The sequence below is a fragment of the Pleurodeles waltl genome, chromosome 12 (genome assembly GCF_031143425.1).
Source record: "Pleurodeles waltl isolate 20211129_DDA chromosome 12, aPleWal1.hap1.20221129, whole genome shotgun sequence".
In the NCBI taxonomy this organism is placed as follows: Eukaryota; Metazoa; Chordata; class Amphibia; order Caudata; family Salamandridae; genus Pleurodeles; species Pleurodeles waltl.
The window spans coordinates 522,324,307-522,343,671 of NC_090451.1; the positions used below are offsets into that span (position 1 = coordinate 522,324,307).

Consider the following 19,365-nt stretch of genomic DNA (forward strand, 5'->3'; position numbering starts at 1 on the left):
TCTCCTAAGTACTGTGTCAGGGAAACTTGTGGTCTCCTTTGAAATAAAGGGAGTTTCACAGGTAACCCTGCTATTCCCATGTGCATAACAGCCACCAACCCCACTGACTTCACACCTATCCCGGATACTGCAAAAAGGGCAAGGCATTAAGTTGAAGAATTAGGTTGAGAAAGCAAGTTTGCAGGCCCATGCGAATCATTGCCAAACAGAGGAAAACAGTTTTATTAGCAGGAACTTTTTAACTGCAAAAGAAAATAGTATGTGTGTTACAGAAGGAGTACCACATAGGCATGTAACGTATTTACGTGTTGTCCACTTCTTGCAATTAAAGATGTTATTTTTGTATTCTGAACATGTAAGTTGTGTTTTTAGAATTGATTTTCAGTTTTAGATTTACTCAGCCGTCCACCCTCTGGCCTTTAGAAGCATCTCTTTCCATTAAGAAACTACTGCAGTCAGAGTCAATATGTCTGGCATTAGCCACGAGTCTTTTGGCTTTGTCAATGTTTATTTTGTTTTTCCCATTTTCCATGGGGATACCTTGTACCAGCCTACTTCTTCTAATGAATAATAAGGACATTAAAATCTTGCCTTCTGTCTCACACTACTAATTCACCCTCTGGGGTGTTATCATGAGAAAAGGGCTTTGTGTAAACCTCACATGAAAAGCGTGCTGCATTAGCATCCTAATACCCCCCGGCCTTGTTGGTAAAGTGAGCGAAAAATTATTTCTACACTGTGCACATCAACAAATATACTATATATTTAGCACCTCAGTACAGTAAAATTGACAAGAAAAGACACGGTTTACTGTTTCACAGACTCCACATTGCAATAACTTCACACATGGAAACAACTCTCCTAGTAGTGGCAAGGCCTACTCAATGTGATTTTTACCTTAGTGCACAAATTTAACCCATTGCATTCTGGTTTTGGTTAAGTGTCCTTTTTGAAACAAACACACACAAAAATGTCATGATATAAACTATATATGCAGAAGCGCTTTACCTCTAGTGAGACATGGCTCCTTACCTACACTCAAGAACGGATATAGTGTTTTTGCTAGGCTAATCACTATGGCACCATTTGACGCATCTGTACCAAACTTTCCAAAGAAGGGTAATCTACCTCAGCTCTTTCCTGGAAACCTTAAGAGTGAACCGTCAAGTGGGGAGCCAAAAAAAGGTTTACTAGTCCCAAAACGTTGATTTATTTTCCCATGTTGATTCCTAAAGGAAATGTCTGTCACTCATACAGAAAAAACAGCTGAATGGAATAACACTATATTTGGCAAAAAGTAAAGCGGACTTTTTGTTGTCTGGTATGAATTGTTTCAGCCGTTTGAGAAATTATTGTTTAAAGATGTGCTCAAGGTTGTCATGGTGAAGTAAAATGATAGTTATATCTGAACTGCTGATCTCCAGATATGCTCTAAGAGGCTAACTTAAAGGGGACTAAGCAATTCTGATTGACTGGCTACAAAATCATTATTATATTGTGACAGCCATTACAGGACTCAAGGTCATGGCCCTGGTGTCCTGAAAATGAATGAAAAAAACATGTAACGGGTGAGAGAGTGAGCACATCCTGGCTCTCAGGAGGCAATGTCCCAAAGGGAGCCCACCTTGATTGGTTTGTCACACCATGGACAAGATAATGTGGCAGTGATTACAAGACTCAGGGTCAAGGTCCTCACTGAAATGCATTGTAGTGAATGTCAGGAGCATATATAAAGGTTGATAGCATATTTTAGTCCTAATGTATATCTCTTTCTGTGGTGTTATATTAATTTTAGGAATTCTGGAGAGTTCTCAGGTAATCTTACCCTGTGAAAATGCAGACCATCTGCTAGGATCTATATAATCATGTTTCAGAGAAAACCGTTTCTCTCATGATTTGTTCACAGAGTTTATGAAAGGTGCTCCAGAAGCTAAAATGAGAGCACATTTTCCATACATTCACATCTCAGCCATGTGAGAATAAAGTTGCTATGCTGAATGAAACGTGCTTCCAAAAGCAGCAGCAGCATGTCAGTTAAAAGAAACAACAAGAGTGCTAACATTCTGTATTTATGACAAAGGTGTGGCAAACCAGAAGCCATATTGACAGAATTGAAGCTGTAAAACTTAAAACATTTCCTTTAGAAATGGAAAAGTGAGGGCTTTTTGTTATGGAAATTGTTAATGTTCTACAAAGCTGAAACGAGGACACATTTTTTATGAGTTATTAAATATTTTTCTCATCAACGTCTGTTTAACAATATGGCATGCATACTGAAACACATACTGTCAACACCCACTGCAGTCTGCCAGTTAACTACCCAGTGTTCTACTGCAGTTTCTCACAGTGTTCTAATGAGCTACTAGTGTGCTAACATTCTGTATTTATGACAAAAGCATAGCACGCCATAAGCCATCTTAATGGATTTAAAGCTGTAAACCTAAAGCATTTCCTTTAGAGAGTAACAAAATAAGTTTATTTTTCATCAAAATTATGGCTAGTATGCTTATGTACGATTTGCAATGTATGCAGTCAGGAGTATGCGTGTGTTTTATCATTTTGTGTCAGGAGGCGGGCGTTTGTCTTTCAAAACTATGCAGCGACAAGAGTGTGCCTCTCTTTCAAGATGTTATAGATTCAAGAATATGTTGTCAGGAGTGTGTGTTAGAGTATACAGTTAGGATGGAGATGAGAGTGTATGTTATGAGTGTATTAGCGGGTGCCTCCATAACATGGAGAGTGTGTGTGTGTGTGTGTGTGTGCTAGGTGTATATGAGGCAAGTCAACTATTTCTTGAGTGTCGCTGAGTGCCTTTATACATCATGCGTGTCGTAAGTGTACATTATTCTGAAAGTATATCTAAGTGAATATACAATTAAGATTAAGAACTGTGTGTCTGTTAAGCAAGTGTATATGTTCATAAGGTGTAGGAAACCAGACACTGTATTTTATGAGATTTTGTCAGAATTCATGAGCATGTCTTTCAAAAGTGTATATAAACGTCTATATCAAATGAAGTATGGGTGTGTTAGTTGTGTGTTTTGCTTGCAGTGTGTGTGTATAGGGTATTGTGGAGAATTTGTCCGTTCTATGTGTCAGATTTCCAGATTGCATATGGTGTGTCTGATCAGGCATAATTAAGTCTATGTATGAAACAACAGTCACGTCTCTGTACTGTATGTATTGTGTGAGTACTCGGAGTGTTCCTCATGGCAAGTGTGTACACCAGATGTGCCTAAGAAGTATGTTGTCTGTCTGTCTCAACAACCAGGGTGTTAGTACACCTCTCTAATGAAGCTTATTAAAACAAATTAAACTGCTCAAGGACAAGTACCTCTTTGATCTATTTGTACACTGATACAAAATATACGTTTACTTCTAGACATTCCAGGATATGTATTCGTGAAAATCCCTTCTCAATAACTCATTACAGCCTAAAGAATTAATAAAAAATGCTGAGATATTTTAATTTTTTGTAACAAATTTGCTCAACTAATTATTGCATTTCATTTGCAAACAGAAAAAAACATAAATCCTGAAACACTAATGAACAAATTGTTGCCCTGAATGTCTGGAATCTGACAATACCAAATAGGTGTGGGTCTCCTAGGGATTGTAATCCACACAATCAATTATGTAATAAAAGCAGTAAGTTGTGGCATAATGACTGTTTATAGCGCACAGGTTCATTTGATGACAGATACTAAACTCAGGACTATATGGAAAGTTTTAGAAGGGCCTGATTCACAAACTGCATTATATATTATGATCTACAATATTAATACTTACCACCATATGCAGTTCACAAAACGTTTTTCCGGGTCGTCCGTCTCCGAGGTTAGGTCCAACAAGCTGGACCGGTGATCATTATTTAGTGTCACCTTGAGTCCTAGAGACATACCACCCAAGGAACCTGGTCTCGATTAGGGGTCGGGTACCTGTGTTAACCAGTTAACTTAAGTAAGTGACCGGTTTCTATGTATCTTAATCTATGATACTTACTCTGAAGAGGTCTGATTATTTAGTTATGTAGGTCCTGATGAAGCGTCAATGGATCCGGATGGACCAATAGACGCGAAACATGTCGACAAAAATATAGAGGTTCTTTTAATGTTTGGGACTCCCTACAATATCTACCATTTTTTAAAGGTTTTTGAGCATAATCCTCAATTCTTCTTTCAAGTTTTTGATTTTAACCTTGACCTTCATCCTTGTTATATCAGATTGATTAAATGATGGTGTCCAGTGGATGAATAACCAATTTTAACCTCTCTTTTTGTTTTTTGGTGGTGACTTGTATCATTACATTCTGTATAGCTGAACTTATCAGTCACTATCATAAGAGTCCGGCTGAGAGCCCCCACATCGGGGTGCCCACTAGGCATTGCAGAGCCGGCCTAGTGAGGAGCATTTCCCGATGATGATGCTAGTCATCCAAAGTGATGCTTGAGGGTTCTAGCTCCTGAGATCACAGGTCTCCTGGTTTGACTATTCTATTTGGAACAGTGTACCTATATTTAATTATCATTGATGGGAGACTGTACACTGGACCATTAACACTCCCGGTCCCTCCTTTCTTTGTTGATAGTGATCTCCATTGATAGTCATAAGCACTGTATTGTCCCGCCCATATGCGGGGACCCTGGAGAAACCCCGGAGCCCTTTTTCCAAATATCTCTTCTTAAGTATAGATGTTTGCCTTTCTTCAAGAAGGCCTGCAGAGCCACTTAAAAAAAGAAAAATATTATGCAGCCCATAGGAGTAGGATACAGTGGCACAATTCTTCATCTCATAGTTACAAAAAAATGTAGTGTAATTTCGTCCAGCGGTTTGGGCTGTAGTCGTGTCTGAAACCTCTATGGGTATTAACATGGGAATCACACTTTCTTTAATCCCCGTTTTTCTCAGCCTGCTTGACGAATCACCCCAAAACGTTCCATGCACAACAAGACCCAACTTAACACTTTTTTGGAAAATTTCATGAAGATTTGTCAAACGGCGCCAAAGATATAGCCAAGTCAAAAAACAGTTTGTCTATGGAAACTAGGTTTTTTAACTATAACTACCTACTGGCGACCGCCTGTAGTTTAGTTGTAGATATGCAGTTTCCTTCATCCAGAAACCACAAAGAAAGGGGGATCAGGAGCAAATTCTATGACAGGACCGGAGGTGAGGATTATGCTCATCTTTCTTCACTCTTTATTACCACAGCAAGTTAAAAGTTCAACAAAAACTTAACAAAAACTACAATCGCCCATGAGACCATGTTTCCATGGCAATCACAGTCCAATCAATGCTGGTTCCGTCTCTGTGTTTAAATATCTCTTCTCGCCTCCTGTCGTCCTCTTTCTTCACTGCTCCGGTAGCCAGATAAGTTCCCTTTTTCTGCCTCTCGAGTTGTACAAAATATTTACTGTCTGTGGCTTATAAATTTGGCTTTGACGGCTCTGCGCTTTGTGTTTTTCTTCCTCTTGTGCCGTTGCTAGGACGCGCATCACTCGCAGGCGGCTGCATCAGCCCGAGCGCAGATTCATTTTGCGGTGACGCGTCGTCTCCTCCAGAGGGCACTCTTTTGCGCCGCTCTGTATTTCTTTGCGTTTTCTAAAGTTTCGAGTCACGAGTGCGGTCGATCGTTTGAAACTTGCGCGATAGGGGTTTTTACCTGAGCCTAGGCTCATTTTAACCTCTCCAACCCCCACTATACACCGTTTTGCTGCAAGTGCTACACCGCTTGGCTGTAGGTTTTTTTTTTGCCTTTGACAAGTCATGCGTGACCTGGTCAGGAGACTGCTAGGTCCCTTAATTGGCCCTTTTAATGACAGATCCGTGGGGGGGCTGCCCTTTGAACAATACAGGGAGTTTATCTGTTGCATCTGAGTCCTCTTGATCCCAAAAATGCAATCCACTCAAGATAATGATTTTTTCCCACCATGTCCCCTGGGGAGGGCCCTTCACAATGTACTCTACCCCTTGGGTTAGATATCTTGCTCTCTCAAGCTATTGCCCAGGCTCTGGCCCCTGTTAAGGACAGTGTGGCTCAACTAGCGGAAAAAGTGTCCAAGGGGACTAGCATGAGTGGGGAGACGGGAGCTAGACCTCAGTCAGTGTCTGTTTTGGCTCCCAAGAAATCGCGCAATGCGGGGCACCTAGAAGACTTCCAGCGCCTTGCTGAGGTTTGTTACAAGAGTGCGCATGCACCTAAGCGCGTACCCTGCCAGGAGGGGTTTCAACCCGGACTGATGGGTGACGTGGTGCACCATTTATTGGACCCTAATAGGGGGTCACCCAAACAGGTGGAGGAGGACTCGGATGGGTACACTTCCTCTGCGGAGGACCAAGACTCCGGTCGCCCCTGGCTCCCCGGGGACACCGTGGCAGATCCGCTGGAGGAGGATGACTCCAGTTCAGTGTCTGAACCCGAGGGCATTTACCACCCCAGGGCCTCGGAGAGGCGACCGGAGCAGAAGGCGGCTGAATGTGTGGCCAGTAAGATTAGACAGCCTCTCGACAAGGAGGTTCGGGCCCGTCTCAAGGCTGAGTGCACGTGCCCTACTTTACCGGATAAAGTGGCGGCGACAGATCCGAAAATGTGTACATTCTTTGCCAAATACGCCAAGGATCCTAAGAAAGGCATTGACCGGTCCTGGAATGCTTGTCAGGACAAGCTTCTAGACGTGTTAGGACCCCTAACACAAATTATTCAGCTGGCCGAACATGCCAGACGCACACACTCCCCTGCCCACGGATGTCATTGCTGGGTGGGCCCAGAGGGTGGTTTGCCTCCTGGGCAACGCGAACTGCGCCATCTCGTGGAGAGGCGCCGTTCCCTACTCATTAAAATAGACCCCCAAACTGGGGGAGTTGTCCAACTCAGAGGCAGGGGCGGTCACCCAGGGTAACTTATTTGGAGACCCTTTTGTTAGAGAATTGGGCAAATTTGCCACCACCTTTTCGCCGCTGGACAAAGAGCAATCTCCTATTAAAAAGATTTTCCCTGGGAAGGTTTTTGGACGAGGCACGGGTTGCTCCTCCAGCCGCCTCTCCCAGCAAGGCCCCGCCTCCTATGGCTACAGAAACAACAGTTGTCGAGATGGACATCACAGCGCTTTCTTCCACAATCAGGGTAAAGGGAACGGTAGAACCAGCAGGAATTCCCGCGGAGGGGGAAACGCCCCATGAGGCCCTTCCGGTAAGGATTACCCTTTCTTTCCCTCAATGTATTGGAGGGAGATGGATTCCACATAGAATTCTGGGGAACAGCGGTCCAGGAACAATTTCCGAGATGCCTGACTTTCTCAGAAGCTGATTCCGCTCTCATAGACTCAGAGGTGCGCGACCTTCATCAGAAGGGGGCCATTTGTACATCTGTCCTTGACCCCAGGGGTTTTGTGAGCAATCTCTTTCTTGTAGAGAAGAAGGACAAAGGGTTTCGCCCGGTTATCAACCTCAGAGAATTCAACAAATGGGTGGTCTACAGGCACTTCAAGATAGAGGGCATTCGTATGCTCAGAGACCTCCTCCTTCAGGGGGACTGGATGATCCGTCTGGACCGCAAGGATGCTTACCTGATGGTCCCAGTTTTTTCTCCCCATCGAAGATTTCTACAATTTCTTTGGAGGGGACAGGTGTTTGAGTTCATGTCCCTTCCTTTCGGCCTCTCTTCAGCACTGTGGTATTTCACCAAACGACTCAAACTGGTGGTAGAATACCTTTGGTCCCGCGGGATTCACCTAATAATCTACCTAGACAATATCCTTCTCATGGATCAATCTTGGTCGCAACTTTTATCCAATGCAACCACGACTATTGTGCTCCTCCAGGATTTGGGGTTTGTGATAAACCAACAGAAATCAGAGCTAGTGCCATCGCAGTCGATGACTTTTCTGGGCTTTCTCATAGATTCCCAGTCACCTTCCCTCAGCCTTCTGGGTTTGAAGCTCCAAGATCAAGAAGGAACTGACAAAGGTAATGAGGCGCAACAGAATCTCTCTCAGACAACTAGCCCGAGTAGTGGGACTGCTCTCATCCTCGATCCAGGCCATTTTTCCAGGCCCTCTTCACTACAGAGAGCTTCAAAGTCTGAAGGCACATCATCTCCGCCGTGGCCTCACCTATTCTGAACTCATCTCCCTTACTCAGGAGGTGAGAAAGGGAACTCCAATGGTAGCTGGACCACATAGAGGTTTGGAACGGGAGAGCCATTTTGGTGCCTCGCCAGACCTCATCATAGAGTTGGACGGCAGCTGTCAGGGTTGGGGAGTCCGATGCGGGGATGTCTCCTTCGGAGGACGTTGGACTCCACAGGAACTCAGTCTGCACATCAATTGTCTGGAACTCCTGGCGGATTCTTTTGCAATCCGGTCGCTGATTTGGGACAAGGTCTCCTGCGTTATTCTCCTGATAATGGACAATGTGTCCACACTTTTGCCTCCAACACCAGATATCGGTGACGGCGGAGTATCTTTCGGGTTCCCAGAACACGCTGGTGGACTGGAACTCCAGGTTTCTGTGGAACTCTAGCGACTGGCAGCTGGACAGAGTAGTTTTTCAGGCGCTCGTGGAGCGCTGGGGTCCATGTTCTGTGGATCTCTTTGCGTCCAGGTGGAACGCCCAGTTACCGATTTACGTCAGTTGGTGCCTGGACCCGGGTGCACCGGCAGTGGATGCTTTTCTGTAGGACTGGGGGAGAGATTTGGGGTATGCGTTCCCCCCGTTCCTTCTGATCCCGAGGGTGTCCGCCCAGGTACGTCGTCGGGGAGCTACGGTGGTTCTGATAATCCCGCTTTGGAGGTTGCAGGTGTGGTTCCTGTCCCTGCTGGAGCTCTCTTGCGATTTCCCCATTAATCTCCCTAACTACCCGTCAATTCTCCGGGATCCTGCTGGACACTTTCACCCTCTGGTCCTTCAGGGCGACCTCTCGCTAGTGGCTTGGAAGATGCCCCCTGATATTAGGACTATCATTCTTTCATCAGTTTCATCACCTGGGTGTGGAATTGATTCTCACAAGACCTGCCCAATAATGTCTCAAAGCAAATGCACACTAGATCAATGTAAACCTCTGATATGTCGACCTTCTATACCCTGCAAGTGCTCTAGGTCAGTAGATAAATGTTAGATTAACAGATGACTCCATGGTTCTGGGAGCTTCTGTTTGCATTCCAAGGCTGTCATATACCACATTGGTGAATACTGGGAGTTTAAGCTTCTTTGGGAGGTAAAAACACAACCCATAATCTTGACACTGCAGGGTACTGTATTTACTGGGTGCAGTTTTACATACCCAGTCTTAGTTTTGCAGGGTAATGCACTAATATTGCATGCTTTCCCTCGTTTCTTGCTGCAAAATTTGAAATCTGACATATTTTCGAAACACAAATCCCACAAGCTTTTCACTTTGTGAAATTTGTTCATGGAAAACATGTGATATCGCACAAGTTGTAATCCCAACTGGGATGCTAGCCAGATGTTTATTTTAACTGAACCCATTGGACTGACACTTTTAATTCAAACTAGCAAGGCATAGAAAAGTAGTGTGCTTGTGAGATTGAGTTTTCTAGAACGCTTAATTTATGTTCCTGCAGAAGAGAACTGTAAGCAGCTTGAAGGCAGAGGTGGGCGAGCCACTGAAAGCTCCAGCCATAGTCCAGCCTGAAGCGTGGCTCTTTTTGGGGTCCTGTTGGAACCTCGAGCCGAGTTTTCCTGTGGTTTCGGCCTGACATCTTTCCTGTACACTGGATATGGTGTTAGGGACAGAGTTGCCGACTTTAGAACTGCGTTCAAGTCTCGGTGTCGGCTCAACATTCTGTGATTCCAGGCAAACCATTTTAGCTCACCATGGTTATAACAATGAATATGGCCTTGTGTAACTTAACTGGTGCTCTTGTAAGGTGCTCAAATGCCTTCAGGTAAAGTTCATGATATATAAAAATGTGCATAGAGGTAAAAACAAAGCCTTGACTTAAGGAAAGACAAATAGATACTATAGGAAGTTGGCTCTGTATATACTAACTCAAAGTGGGAGTTAGTGTGCACAGAGTCCAGGGGTTCCCCTTACAGGTTGATAGTGGCAATAATAGATAATACTAATGCTCTATTTGTGGTAGTGTGGTCGAGCAGTTAGGCTTATCAGAGGGTAAGGTTAAGCACACACAGGCAATAAATGGGAACACACACTCAAACACTTAACTCCAGGCCAATAGGTTTTTATATAGAAACATATTATTTTCTTAATTTACTTTAGAACCACAAGATTCAGAATTCAAGTACATACATAAATTGTAAGGTACTTGGCATAGGTAAATATAGAATGTTGAATCAAAACAATAATGTACACAGTTTAGCAGAAAATGGCAATAAGCGATTTTAAAAATGGACAGTTAAAATTCAACAGTTCCTTGGGGAGGTAGGTACAAGTTAGTTTAGTAGGTAAGTAAAGCACTTACAAGTTCAGTCTCTGGGACATAGGCAGCCCACCGTTGGGGGTTCAAGTCAACCCTAAACACCCAGCACCAGCAACACAGGGCCGGTCAGGTGCAGAGGTCAAAGAAGGGCCCAAATAACAAAAGCGTCTATGGAGACTAGGGGTGCTCCGGTTCCAGTCTGCTAGCAGGTAATTACCTGCGTCCTCGGGGAGCAGACCAGGGGGGTTTTATAGAGCACTGGGGGAGGTCCCAAACAGGCACACAAAATACACCCTCAGCGGCACAGAGGCGACCGGGTGCAGTGTGTGAGCAAGGTGTCGGGTTTTTAATAGAAAGCAATGTAGGGACCCGGGGATCACTCTGGCGATGCAGGCAGGGCACAAAGGGGGGGGGCTTCTCTGGACAGCCACCGACTGGGCAAAGATGAGGGCCGCCTGCTGGTCACTCCTGCACCGGTAGTTGGTTCCTCTTGGGCCTGCGGGTGCAGTGCTTCTTCCAGGCCTCGGGTTCTTTGTTACCGGGAAGTCGCAGTCAGGGGGATCCTCTGGTTTCTCTCTGCAGACATCGACGTGGGGGTGCAGGGAGGTCGTCTCAGGGTGGACACGTCAAGGGAGACGCCTGGGGGTCCTCACTGCAGTGTTGGTTTCTCTGGACAAGGGCTGGGGGTGTCAGGTGCAGAGTGTTGGGGACTCACGCTTCAGGAGTGAGGTGGAAGTCCCTTTAAAGATGGTTTCTTCTTGTTATTTGGACAGAGCCGCTGTCCACTGGAGTTTCTTGGTCCTTTCGGTTGCAGGGCAGTCCTCTGAGTCGGCAGAGGTTGCTGGTCCCGCTGGATGCGTCACTGTTGCAGGTTCTTTGAATCTGGAGACAGGCCGGTAGGGCTGGGGCCAAAGCAGTTGTCGTCTCCGTCCTCTCTGTGGGGTTTTCAGGTCAGCAGTCGTCCTTCTTGTTTAGGTCGTCAGGAATCTGGTGTCCCGGGTTCAGGGTCGCCCCTAAATTCTAGATTTAGGGAGGTGTTTAGGACCAGAGGGCAGTAGCCAATGGCTACTGTCCCTGAGGGTGCCTACTCCCTCCTAGTGCCTCATCCTTTTGGGGAGGGGGGCACATCCCTAATCCTACTGGGCTAAATCCTCCATGGAGGATTTTCTAAGGAAAGGGTCACCTCAGCTCTGGACCCCCAGGGGCTATCCTGGCTGGAGGGTGACTCCTCCTTGTTTTTCTCATTATCTACCCGGACTTGCTTCCAAATGTTGGTGCTGTGTCCTGGGGGGTGGGGGGGCATCTCCACTAGCTGGAGTGCCCTGGGGTGTTGTAACACCAGGCTTGAGCCTCTGACGCTCACCGCCAGGTGTTACAGTTCCTGCAGGGGGAGGTGTGAAGCACCTCCATCCAGGGCAGGCTTTGTTCCTGGTCACAGAGTGCACAAAGGCACTCACCCCATGTGGCAAGAAACTAGTCTGGAAGTGGTAGGCTGGCAGAGACCGGTCAGCCTAGTACTAGCAGTTCAGCTGGCATGCATCTATAAGATGCCCTCTGAGTGCATTTCTCAATAAATCTCCCACTGGCATCAGTGTGGATTTATTGTGCTGAGAGGTTTGATACCAAACTTCCCAGTATTCAGTGTAGCCATTATGGAATTGTGGAGTTTGTGTTTGGCAAACTCCCAGACCATATACTCTTTATGGGTATCCTGCACTTACAATGTCTAAGAATTGGCTTAAGTGCGGGACGCCGTTCCGGAGGGTAGGTCCTGACTTATGGACCAGAATCAGTTATACACAGTGTTGTTCTGAGTCCTTGGAACGCGCCTCCCAAGGAGCCTGTTTTCCATTTGGGGATGGGCGACTTGACTTTGACATAGCCAGTTCTCTTTAATGTAAGTGACCGGTTTATGTGTTATTTTTTTGTTGAGACTTTTTCTTGAATTGGAGAAGAACACAAATGTTGGTCCTGATGAAGCGTCATTGGATCCTTTTGGACCGCACGACGCGAAACATGTCGACCTTTTCCTAGAGGTACTATAATAATTATAGACCACGCACATTTGTTGCCTTTTTTAGAGTAATCGAGCATTATTTACTCAACCTTTACTCTCCTTCTGTTTTTAACCTTGGTCTTCATCTACTCACATTGATTAAATTAATTATATTTGTAGTGATGAATAACCAATTTTAGATTCTCTTTTTTCTGTTCTCTCCTATTTGTGCTGGTGCCGGAATAGAGGCATTTCTGTTTAGATAGTTCAAACCCACCAGTCACTATTAGAACAGTACGGCGTAGAGCCCCCTCACGGGGAGCCCGTCAGGCGTTGCAGCACCGGCCTGGCGAGGAGCATTTCCCGATGATGATACTGGTCATCCATTGTGATGCTTGAGGGCTCTTGCTCCTGAGACTTCAGGTCCCCTAGCCCATTATATAACACGTGGAACAGTGTACCTTTAGTTGTAACATAAGAATTGGCTTAGACACTGTAGGGGCATAGTGCTCATGCAGCTATGCCCTCACCTGTAGTATAGTGCACCCTGCCTTAGGACTGTAAGGCCTGCTAGAGGGGTGACTTACCTATGCCACAGGCAGTGGGTTTTGGGCATGGCACTCTGAGGGGAGTGCCATGTCGGCTTAATCTTTTTCTCCCCACCAACACTCACAAGCTGTGAGGCAGCGTGCATGTGCTGAGTGAGGGGTACCCAGGGTAGCATAATTCATGCTGCAGCCCTTAGGGACCTTCCCTGGCAAAGGGTCCTTGGTACCTGGGGTACCACTTACAAGGGACCTAACTGTGTGCCAGGGCTGTGCCAGTTGTGGAGACAAATGTACAGTTTTAGGGAAAGGACACTGGTGCTGGGACCTGGTTAGCAGGGTCCTAGCACACTTTCAATCATAACTGGCATCAACAACCGGCAAAACGTTAGGAGGTAACCATGCCAACAGTGTCATTTTCCTACAGATACCCATTTGTATAAATTGAAACCAGAAAACCTTGATAAATCATAGCTTTCCCGCTTAAATTGTGTGATTTTAGTCAAATATTTTATTTCACCAAAACACTTTTTTCTTCATTATTGTGTATGAATGCACTTTCAAATACATGAGTTCAGAATACCAGTTGTACAAAAATCTATTGTGGGTGATTTAATAGTCTACAATATTACCCTATAATAATCTTGCCACGTATAGGGTTTACATGACAACTGTCTTGCCTCTTAGCTTTTAAACATAAACCATTAGTGCACTATTTTTTAATAAGTACTCCTCAGTTCAGTACTGTAGCGAGACATATTAATGTCAAAGCTTCACATGTTTAACAAATACACTTTTTTGAACTTTGAAGCAAATTTATCATATTTTACTTGATGTTTGTTTTGTGATTTACATAGCAAACATTTTCAGGGCTCAGCTTGTGCACAGACTCTCCGATCCAAGCCAGACCCTCTGCCCGGCTCTGCCTGTACATCAGTTGGGTCGTACACCTCTACTTAAAAATAACTGGTAAGACACTGGTCAACAAAGACATAGGATGGATAGGAAAGTGCTCCCACGTATCCTGTAGGTCCTGGCACGCCCCACACCATAGTGGAAAAGGAAGAAATCCAATGATGAAGCATGCTTCCAAGGGGTAACCCTGGTGGATGAGGGGTTTTCTAACAGGAAAATCCTTTTCCCTATCCATCCTGTGGTAGTTCCTTTAGCTGGGCCTCTTTTGTAATGTTATATATATGCAATAAGGAAGACAGACCCAGCCCCACAACCTCCTTCTCCCACTTTGTTTCTGTACAACAAAGACGTAGCCATTTATTCTTGTCAGGTTGACAAAAACAGTGCTGTTGACTTTGGTAATCAAAGCTAAACTGTTACCTGTAAACCTTGGACACCTAAGCAAGGTTTCAGCATTATATGAAATAAGCCTGGGAAAAGCTAGCAAGTAAGTCGTTACTTTTTTGCACGCATATGCAATAGACATTAAAAGCATAAGAACAACAAAAAGTTAAAAATTATGCTGATTGCTGGTGGAGTACACGTTTGCAAAAAAGTAAGTAAAAAATGACCCATCACAAAATCAAAATAAAATGAAAACAGATGCTGGCCTACCAGAAGAAGTGCTGAAGTCGAATACTTCCTTGGAAGGTGTGGACATAAACAGGAGCTGCTATCGCCAGTGGGGTAGCACACTGCACCATGCTGTAGGCTGTGATGGTGGAAGCAAAACGTATATGAAACTTGAAAAGACCAATGGATGAAACGGGCTAGACCAAAAAGCCCCTCTATGTATATGTATGAATTTTTATTGTTTTTAGTGCGAAAACATGGGAATGGCCAGATGGCTTACGCAATCTCTAGGCCAGATCTAAAAAAATATATCGTTATTCAAAAACACACTGACTTAGCTCATCCGAAATGTAACAAACGAAACTAACCTCAATGTATATTTTACGCGTGCACTACATGTTCTTGAGCAGAATATTACTTTCAAAGAGACTGTCTGTAGTAAGTAAAGCATTCACCCGCACGATTATAGATGACAAAATAATTTGCCACATTAAAATGGGGTAGATTTCTCTGTCCAATTCAGAGTAGTTTCGCTTGCACTGAAATCCCCCGTACACGAGATGGAAAGTTTGTGGGTTTCCTACCTCTTGTTATTGGCACATGTAACGGGCGAAGTCCAGCGCCCGCCCCTCCCCTCCCCCTTTTCGGGCCAGACTGCAGACCTTCTCCAAAAAGAAATTGTAGGCAATTCATTTAAAGCACAATTTCAAATGATGAATTTAAGAAAAGAATACGGGGGAAAAGACTAGTAATTCCGGGATCCGCATGTTATTTACCATTCCGAGGAGGCCAACTGTAATTTGCCAATGCAGGGGCGGAAGTCCCAACTGGATATGTACCTTGTATTCCCGTGCAAACCGCAATAGGCATCTCGGAATCACCCACTAAAAGTGAAGTTAAAAAAATGCAACAAAAAAAAATAAGACTTTGATTTCCATCTCGTTCTTCCCCATAATAATCCGTCCAGCCTCTGAGGGTTGTCACTCAACAATTAAAGGACAAATATCCATCTCAGCTTCAATGTGTCCAATCAAGCACTTGGAATTCGGATGAATAGAGACGTCTGTTCTTGAGCGTTTTATGTATTCGACACAAAGAATGAAAATGTGTTCTGCTTCCGTCTCTAGCCGAGACCCACAAGAGATTTATAGGGAAACTGCTGGCCGAGTCGGACTTCGCCTCTGACCTCAATTAACCCAGTCGCTGCATTTTGCTGCGTCGAGAGGTAATTTAATGGGCATTTCCAGTAATCGGTTGTCTTTGTCCATGATATGGGACAGTCAGTATATTTTTTAAATTATTTTCAGTTGATAGGTACCAATTTTGAGTATGCTACTGAGGAGATAACGAGAGATATTATACAGGTTTTCATGCTGCAAACACATCCCAAAAGCGAAATTTCAAACACATGACACACTGAGCCATTAAATGTTTGGGAGCTAACATAGATTTTCTTGTCGACCTTTGCGTGACACGATCATGGTATCTCACTTTGTTACAATATATTTATTATTTATTTTGTAGTTTTATATAGCACAAGCTTGGCCCAAGGGAAAGGCGAGTTTTACATGAGTGCCATGTTACATTACACAAGGCCAGGTTCAGTTTTTGGAGGGACGCGGAGATTAGGGGCTCAGCCTCAAAGGATTTTAGCCAACTTCGGGATTCCCCTGTCGCAAAGTTGACAGCTCTGATATTAGATCATATCGCCTCCCCAATGTTTATAATAGTGCAAATCCCACCGTTTAAATGTCTTCCTAGAGCTGTGTGGGGTTTATAAACCTCTTGATGGGTCGACTTACCCTACAGAGTGATCCACCAGATGATTCGGGTCTTGCAACCTCAAACATGTCAGTTTGTACCCCTGGTTTAAATGGCTGTCTGATCAGTTCCCATTTGCAATGGTACTGGAACAATTTTCAGAGTGGGGGTGCTGCCATCAATGTTACATCACCCAAGTCATAGGGAGTGTGAAAATACAAGCATCACACTAGGAACACATGAGGTAATTCAGTCATGTCCATTCAGCATAAGAAGCATAAGGGTGTGATATGTAGCAGGTGGTGCATTTTAAAGCACACTAAAGCATGATGTTGTCGCGCAATGTTATTTACAGCCAGCACATTGTTCAGTGAAATGGCCACAAAATATGTACAGATGTGGCGTTTTACTGATAAAACTATATAGCGCACAAAATTTTGGGAAGTCGGCTCTCAGTGAATAATTATCATTTGCATGTCAATAAGTAAAGTGTCTTGCTTTGTTTTGATCCTATTAAAATGTTTGTTTCCATCAAACTTCAGAATTACAAAAAAGGTGCTTCCGTTGTGCTTTCGTAAATGCAGATATATTTTGAGATATATGTGCAGTTCATTTACAGGTATTTGGAATTTGTGGTGTTTGAAAAAATAGACACCCTATAGACTTTCCTTTCACACTTCCTGTACACCAGCAAGATTGATCCACAGTTCACTTTACAAAATCCTCTCACCTTGTAGTCCGAGAATGAAAAGTAAACCCCATTCTTCATATTAAACAAATAAGCAACAATTTGTCAGATAACATAGCCTGACATCTGACCTCTGTCTTTGAACGTACAGCAAATGTGACAAAATAAAGACAAAACTTAAAGACATCTTTATTGCTCATTCATCTTCTGAACACCAGCATGGTTATTTCTGGGGGTGCTGCTGCACCCGTACCTCTAGCGCCTATGCCCCTTTGTAGCTTAGAGTGCATTTCTTGCTTTTGTTGTTAGAGGCTTCACAGGTGGGTGTAGTCTGTGGTAGATAAGTATTCATATTATCCAAAATTGGAACCCAAACAACGAAAGGCAGAGGAAGTGCTCTCAAAAACATAAAATATATAGGTTACTGATGAGCCACCTTCGGAATTCATGACAGAACAAGCATTGGCAAAGCCAACAGTTGTTGCCTATGCAAAAATCTGATGGCTTTGTCAATGTTTTTAGCCATGTTGTACAGAAGTGCAGCTACTCTGCAGCATGGCTGAAAGCAAAGAAAAAAAAACACTGCAACACAGCCAGCGTTCACTACGTCGTAGAGCTTTTCTCAATATACTTCACACCATGCTACACAGCTGAGGAGCTCCTGTACAACATGGCTAGACCACTGGCTTTGCCAATGCCTATTACAGATGGTAGGTGTTGGTGTTTGTGAGCTTCTGCCACAGTAGACAAATTTTAAGTGAGTCAACTGAAAGCTGCACAGAGACATTGGTATCCCATGCAAACATTAACTTATTGAATGTGTGCCGCTCTGGGCGCTATTTACCATATGTAATGACGCAGGGGGTGAAGCAGGTGCCAGCAACAACACAGGAGGGGTACAAGTTCTAAAGTGGCGTGTCGAAATATGTATTTTTTATACTCCTGTGTGTGCTACAGATGACAGAATAAAATACCTCAGAAAGCACAGTATGTTTTTCTATAGCACAAAGTGTGGGGTGTGTCAAATCCAAAGAAAGCAAAGCCAAAATCCTCCTAAAGCTTGCATGAAGTGTGGTGTGAGTGTTGAATTTAAAGAAGATGAAACCAAAATTCTCCAATAGCAGTCTGTAGCAAGAGCGACAAAATGAAACCCGCTGCTACTGACCAATGAAAAGAAAATAAATGAGAAAGAGGATGAAGCCAACCAATGGTAAGTAATGGGCGGGCTCAAAAGCCCTGAAGTTTTAGTTAACAAAAGGTCTTGCAATTAACAACGAATGCCTGTCTCAGACGAGAATTAAAGAAATTGCCTATCTTCCCCGGAGGTGAGCCTTAAGGTTAACTAGAGACTATTAGTATTTGAAACCGATGCATGTCACCAAGATGACCTCAGGCAAGCGAAAAAGTGAAGACCCATTCATTCACATTTTGAAGAGAACTCTGAATCATTGAAGTGCAAGGAATAGGCAGTAAATGGACCATAACTGTATTTTTGCAAGAAGAATGATGCAACATCCCACACTCATCAAGTTCCATGGCTGCAACCATGCTCCCAGGGTAAGCAATCAAGCAATCAAGCAATCAAGGTAATTATAGCATACAAGTCAAGAGGCAAGGAAATCCTCACATTAAGAGGTTCACAACGATGAAAAAACACAAAAGTTCAGAAATGAAGAGATGAGCACAAAGTGAGGAATACTCCCATTGTGCATGCTTACAAGTGATGTACCATCCAAACTGGCAATCTAATAATCTTTCTCAGGGTTCACCACACTGGAGTCAAATCCTGAATGCTTTAGAATCCTGTCAGCAGTGGGACTGAAGAGCACCATGGTGACTGCCACCTGAGGTAGACGATGACCAAAAATGGGTCCCATGTCAAAAGGCAAATGAGTGGGTGGGTGGGCGCAATCTGCGACAGGCATCAGAAAAATCTGTCACGTCATGGACTTAAGTTATACAAGCTGAGACACACATTCCCATGCACCCAGGAACCCCAAACCCCTGGCAAGGGCAAGTAGGGAAGAAAACTAGAACACCAAGCTCGAGTGGGCCCTCAGTACATCAACAATGTGCATGTGGTTCTATTCTGTCCCGGCCACAAGTCTACCTAACAGACGCCAGGGCTGTTATCATGATAAACAAGCATTTGCAATGCAATGAGTCTCGCATTTGATCAAGTTTGCGCTAGGACTGTTGTAAATTCCTAACTGGAATTTTCTTGCCACATAATTTGAAAATTAAAAGTAAAACAGTTGACATAAGCAAGCCGATTCAAAGCGCCATGGTCACCATGAGCGCGAAGAAGAGACAAAAAGAAAAATAAGTTTGCTCGCAGTCAAACGTATCAGCAAATGTGCAATTATCCATGTAACAGGGGCAGTCTGCAAGGCGGTAACAAACCCGCCCCAAGGAGAGGCAAACAAAGCATTTACCAATGATGATAAA

The 19,365-nt window shown here is 44.1% G+C and overlaps 1 protein-coding gene across 2 annotated transcripts in view; it reads right to left on the reverse strand.

Moving 5' to 3' along the window:
- Nucleotides 1-19,365, reverse strand: part of MMP15 (matrix metallopeptidase 15) — a 207,943-nt gene that overhangs the window by 150,172 nt on the left and 38,406 nt on the right. Inside the window, exon 2 of one of the 2 annotated variants that reach the window (XM_069217432.1) lies at nt 14,511-14,607. The exons of the other annotated variant lie outside the window; for it this stretch is intronic. Within the exon in view, the coding sequence (XP_069073533.1) occupies nt 14,511-14,607 (97 nt within the window). The remainder of the gene's footprint in view (nt 1-14,510; nt 14,608-19,365) is intronic. 2 annotated transcript variants of the gene reach the window in all.